Here is a 6,179-nt window from a genome sequence, read left to right on the forward strand (position 1 = left end):
GGACTTTTCCCTAATTTTTAAATGATGAAAAAATAACTTACAGAGTGCTTACCATATTCCAGGCATTGCGCTCAGTGCTTAGCCCGTTTAATCTTCACAGCAACCCTATGAAGTGTAGACTATTCTTATAATCACCCCCAGTTTAAACAGAGAAACTGAGGCACAAACTGGTTAAAGTCATTAGCCCAAGGTCACATAACTTGTAAGCAGTACAGCCAGGACTCAGACCCCAGAGGGCCAGCTCCAGAGCGTGTCCTTTCACCTGTTTATTCCATTTTCTCTCATTAAAAATGTTTACAAGGTAAAGAAAACATATCTGCAGGCCTCAGTCCAGCTGACAGGTCACCAGTTTTCTACTTCTAGTGAACAACAATGGTAACTACCATGCGTCAGGCTTAGTTACTATCTGCCAGGCTACAGACTCATCATCTGCCTTCATCTTGCGCCAACCCTCAAAGGCAGATGTTACAGATGTTATCATCCTCACTTGGCAGTGGCGGAAATGCATCTTCTGCTGGGCAGCATTCAGTTTCAAACCATCACCTCTTTCATCACCTTGTCTTTCTGCACATCCATGGCACTCTTTAGAAGGTAATTTTTTAAAAAATCTCTCAAGTCTCAGTTTAATTTCATGCTGCCCCTTCCTTACCAAGCTGGTTCCCCTATCCTCCCTCTCACTCTCTTCCCCCAGGGGCTCAAGTTCATCATTTTCTCCTGCATTGCTGTCTCTTTTGCACTGTCTCATTCCAGTTGGCCCAATGAGTGTCCCAATCCTTCCTTTTCGGCTCCGCTGACTTATGTTGTGTGTCTCGAGAAGTGAGAAACATCTCGCTTACTTAGAAAGGAGGAGGAAAGAGGGAAAGAGGTGGAGTTTTAGGAACAGGTGGGACACCGATTTTCTCCACGGAGCACAGAAACGAGGGACCGAGGTTAGTTCAAACAACTGCCTGGCAGTAATGAAGGCAAAGCCATACAATGAAATTGCACTGCTTGCTTTATTGTGCTGTTTAATAAGGCAGTATGTTTGCATGCTGACCTGACTGTGCGACCATAGGTAAGATGCTCCGTTTTTCTGAGTGTCAGTTTGTTCATTGTAAAATGAGTTCGAAGACAGGCATAGGTCGCAGAGGTGTGGCAGGGATTAAGTGCAATCATATAGGTGACAGAGATCCGGTATGGAGAAGTCACTGAGTGAGGAATAAGTGCTTTTCTCGGTCAAGGCACTGTGCTAAGTCATTTTTACGTAGATGATTTTATTTAATATATACCACCTGTGTGGGTAACAGGTACTGCTGTTACCCACATTTTGCAGATGGGGAAAATTATGGTGGAGAGAGGTGAAGAGTTCTTAAGTGGTAAAGCTGTACCCATATTTTGCATTAGAATTCCTTCGATCCTACACCAACCAGTCAAAAATGAGACTGTCTGGGGCAATCCCCTAGCTCTTCCTCCCAACCTAGAGAGTGAAGGTAGTCAGAGGCGTCCACCACTTTCCTGTGATACTAGCTCTGCTGTTGCTAAACATTCAGGCGCTCCCCATCCATCCCTCAGTTCCCACCCACGTCTCCAACCACTACTGCGAGAATTTGGGAAACTTGGGGTGAGTCCACTGCCAGGAATAGTGATTCATTTAAAATCTCAGTTTTCAACAATATGAGCAAGGCCTGCGGTCTGTTACTCCACACCCAGCAAAGCCGCGTCTCCCAGTCAGTGGTGGAGTAATGAGAGTTTGCTAATTGCTGGTGGCTGGGGAGGGGAGGTGATGGGTGGGGACCACTGTGGTGAGCTCAGCACGCGGAGTTACATGCTGACCTGAATGCTTTATTCTGTGTATCTCAGTCCCTCCTCTGGTCACTGGTGGGGCTGATCAAGCAGACCCCCCTCTTTACAACCTGATCGGCTTCATAATAACTATGACTGCAGCAGTGCAGTGTCAATCAATGAAGGTCAGGCACCAAGGCGAGCGTTTCACTTGTGCCATCATCTCCAGCAACATCCTTACTTCTCAACACCACTCCAGGGGATAGCTATTCTCATAATTCCCATTTTGCAGTTGTGGAAACTGAGGCACAGAGACATGAAAAGCCTGCAACCTAACCCCAGCAGAACCCGGATTAATACTCACTCTTCATTGCCAGGACATACTTGTCTCCCCTTATGGTTTTAAGAGAATGACTTAAAGAATTCACCTTTGAACCAGCCTTGTGGGCTGTTAACGAAACTGCTAACAGACCAAGACTTTTGGATAAGCCTGGCCTCCCCAACCATTCTTCTCTAGGTTGCTAGGTCCTTATGCATCCATCTTCTGCCTCTGGAATCATGCGCTTCCATCTGGGAGCTCCTGGAACTCAGAGACTGCATCCTAGGAGTCTTTGTGTCCTTTTGACACCCAGTTAATACTTGGCATACCACAGTGGCCAAAACTATTAGTTGAGGATACGAAGACATCAGCAACAGCCAAATCCTAATCCTAGCTTCATGCTTTTAAGTTCTCAAGCTCTGGGCTAAGCCTGCGGCTAGCACAGTGCCTGGCATATGGTAGATGTCAATGCTGTGCGTTAGGAAGGCCCCAGCTGGCATAGGAGTTGGGATGTGAAGGTATGAGGTACCTTGGCTTCCACCTTGAGGTCTTTGAAGGTCTAAGCTTTTCCTCATTTTCTTCATCCTCTTGTCCCTGCTTTGAACTCTTGAAGGGTCAACCTCTGCTTGTCTTTGTCTCTGTCCCTTAAATGGTTTCATTAGAAAAGCCTGGGATAGTGAGTGCGTGGCTACCTCACTCGGTAGAGGAGGTGCAAGGGTGGGTGGATTGTGGAGTGGGGGGGCGTTCTGATGGGAATGCTGAGGGGGAAAGAGGTTCTGACACTTTTCCGGTTCAGCAAGCATCACCAAATAACCAACCTCAAAAACTCATTTCCAAAAGCAGTGCTCTTGGGAGAGAAGCTCTGAAGGGCTGAAGAGGGGAGGTAGAACCTGGACCGAAATCAATCCCAGCTCAAGGTAATTACAGGACATGTGCTACCACCCCCGCAGGGCAAATCGGAGGCTGACCTGCCCTCCTAGGGCAGTCGGGGCGATTAGTTAGGAAGAAAAGCCTCATCACTGACTGGGGGAGAGAGGCTCACACATTAGTAAACTTGCGCTTTCTCATGCCTGCCAAATTTGAGAGGGGGGATTTATTGAAACAATCTCATCAGGGGCCCTGACTGCCAAGTTGAATGTTTTGGAAAGGAAATCTCAGCCAGGCTCTCAGAAATCCAGCTCCCAAGTTCCCAGGATAGCAAGATGCTAAGGTTCGCAGACTAAGAGATGACTGGGGAGATGATGCTAAGATTTTAGGGTGTACACTGGATTATTTTTCTCTCTTTATCTCCGCTTCTTTCAGTCCCTCTCTCCTCTCTGCATGCAAGTAATCTTTAGGAATCTATCTGCCACCGAGACTGCCTGTGAGGAGGGTCCACCCAAAGCTGGAGCCCCAGGAAAAATCCTGTCCCTCTCTCTCCCTGTCTCTTGCACACAGCCCAGGCAAGCACTCCCTCCTTCTCGGCGGCTCAGCTCTCTTCAGGAATTCAGCACAAGTCTCAGCCACACTTTGAAAAGGACATTAAGATGTGAGACCAGCCAGACATCCGCAGCAGCGTGAGCTGCCCAGGGTGGGTAAACCTGGAGGCCAAGCCAGGGGGCCAGCCATGTCCTCAAGGAGACTGTGACCCCCTGAGGTGGCAGTCACCGCAGGCTGCACTGTGTGTCTCTGCACCCTTGCCCTGGCCAGGGCACGGTCCCAGAGCCAACCCCTGATTCTCCTTAGCCAGCTGGGAGACCCTTTTCTTGCTAGGCATCCTTTCTCCATCCCAGTGCCTCCCCCCCGCCCCCCACCAAACAAGAGAGTGCTCAGTGTCAGGGTCTCCAGCTTCATCTCGTGTCAGGCAGAGGGACAGAGGTGCCCCAAGTAGGGTGGACGTGCCGGGGCAACGGGAGAAGGGAAGCCTCTGCGAAGTCTTCTGTCCAGAACATACAGTCAAGCCAAACACACACACAGCCCTCTACGCCCCGACCCCATGACAGCCGCCCCCTCCAGACGCGCGCACAAATGCACCTTCGAATCCACGATCACACTCCAAGCCCATCGCCCGCCGTCACAGTCATGAAACACACACACACACACACACACAGACACACACACACGGTCCCCAGCCAGGGCACAGCAACTTCCTCCCCCCCATGTGGAAATCTCCGCAGTTGACCTTAAAGCTTAAACTTTTTCCGAGGGGGTGCCAGGGAACGCACGGGGGAGGACGGGGGATTCTGGGCAGGGTTACCCGGCACTTGGGGTTCCTGGCTTCCCTCCCTCTCCCCCACGCCCCTCACCTGGTAAACCGAGGCACAGCAAGAGGCTGTAGTAGACCACGGGCACGAAGCCCAAGCCGCAGGCCGAGCCGGGGGACCACCAAGACAGCGAGCTGTTGGCTGCGAGGTGGGCGTGCGTGTGCTCCATGAGCGCGCCCCTCGCTCCCCTCGCCGCTTCGCGCCCGGCCTGCCAGCCCGACTCTGGTCGCCGGCTCGGTGGTGGCGGCGGCGGAGGCAGCAGCTGGAGCAGCAGCGCCTCTCTCACCGCAGGACTGGCTCCTATCCTTGGCCGTGATCCCCTCTTCTCGCTCCGCACCTGCCTGCCTGGAGTCCCGGCTCAGCCCTCCCGCTGGGCGCGGGGCGCAGGGTGCGGGGCGCGCGGCGCGGGGCCTCGGGAGGGGCTCCCGGAGCCCGTCTGTGCGCCTCCCACCTCGGACCCGCTCCACTCCCGCCTCAAAGCCGGGGGGCTGGGACGCCGCTCCCTGCAGCCAATCAGCGGCTGCCTGGACGCGGAGTCTGTGTGGGGTGGGAGGGATGCGGGAGAGGAGGGGGTCCCAGCCGCCTCGCTTGGCTGCAGTTTCAGGGGAGAAGATGCAGTTAGATCTGAGAACCCCGAAGGAAGACCGGGGTGGAAAACAGGCTACCCCCATCTCCAACCCCGAGGGAGGGGCGTGGTGTGGGTGGGATCTGCCTCTCCCGCAGCGGCTCTTCACTCCTCCAGCGTGTCCTCAGTTTGCCTTTCTCCACTCTCCTCGCAGCCACCTCTCTTGCCCCTTGCCAATGCTTCCAGTCCATCTCCAGAGAGAGGATTCTACACCTAGGGCAAAGAACGGGGGAAGGGGTGGGGCTGTTGGAGCAGCGAGGATGCTAAAGGGTTGTCGGTTTTCCTGGACCAGGGGAGCTGAGCTTGCTGGCTCTGGAAAAGAGGGGTGCGTGCATCCCTGTGTGTGTGTGGCGACTCTGGGGGTGGCCGCCGGTGGACTGTCCCCTAACTAGAGTGCGTTTGAAGAGGATACAGACTGGCTAAGAGAAGCCCCTCCTGCATGCCGCTCTTCAGTCAGGGATAAGGATGTTGCAGCCACTCAAACATGCACTCGCTCACGCTCACACAAAGACACACAATACCCAGGCATGCGGTGTACTCACAGTCTCACTCATGCACGCGGATGCCCTCCCATCCCACACCCAGATCCTTGAAAACACGCAGGCATCCTTATCACCGTGCACAAGACCACACTCACAGGGCACTCCAAACTTGCACAAACGCACCTGGGAGTCATGGGGGCTTGTCTAGAGGGCTTGAAGGTTGTGTGAAGGGTAGCATTGGTAAAGCAGGTGGGATCCAAGCAATGTGTGGGTGGTCCTTTCTCCTCAGGGCAGACAGGTGGAGGGTTCCCGGTGTGGCCACTACAGACTTTAGGAGAGGTGGAGAGAGAGACAGAGAGAGAGAGAGAGAGAGAGAGAAAGATCTGTCTGGGGCTCAAGAGAGTGAGTGTGAGAGAGTTAAAGATTCTGCAGGAGTGCCCAGGCCAGGCATCCCCAGGAGCAGACTGTAGCAGCTGCCTATGCAAAGAGCTGTGATGGGTCTGAGAAGCCTAAGACCCCGCCCCCGCTGCTTCCCAACGCCCCTCACCCCTCTATCACATCCATTCCTGGAGAGAAGTAACTGGCTGAGCTTTCCCCAGCCTTTTCCAGGTCTCCCAACGTGGAGCGGACCCCTGGCCCTCAAGACTAGCAAAGAGCATGTATCTAGTTCTTGTCTTTATTAGGGGTTACCCTAGGCAGGGATGGAGGACACTCTAGGGCAGAGTGGAAATCTCCAAAGCATACAGAAC

General features: G+C 53.3%; 1 protein-coding gene across 2 annotated transcripts in view; it reads right to left on the reverse strand.

The window, feature by feature from the left end:
• The window catches only part of GPR139 (G protein-coupled receptor 139), a 44,966-nt gene extending 40,176 nt beyond the window's left edge, over nt 1-4,790 (reverse strand). The window contains exons 1-2 of one of the 2 annotated variants that reach the window (XM_023224989.1): nt 4,366-4,651; nt 1,813-1,911 (exon numbers count right to left, since the gene is read on the reverse strand). Coding sequence is in view for 1 of the 2 variants with exons in the window: in XM_023224988.2 (XP_023080756.1) it covers nt 4,366-4,492 (127 nt within the window). In the remaining variant the exon portion in view is untranslated. Of the gene's footprint in view, nt 1-1,812; nt 1,912-4,365 lie in introns of both variants that reach the window. The other variant, XM_023224988.2, reaches the window with a different exon arrangement.
• Between the last annotated feature and the right edge of the window lie 1,389 nt (nt 4,791-6,179).

The sequence above is a fragment of the Piliocolobus tephrosceles genome, chromosome 17 (assembly GCF_002776525.5).
Source record: "Piliocolobus tephrosceles isolate RC106 chromosome 17, ASM277652v3, whole genome shotgun sequence".
NCBI lineage: Eukaryota > Metazoa > Chordata > Mammalia > Primates > Cercopithecidae > Piliocolobus > Piliocolobus tephrosceles.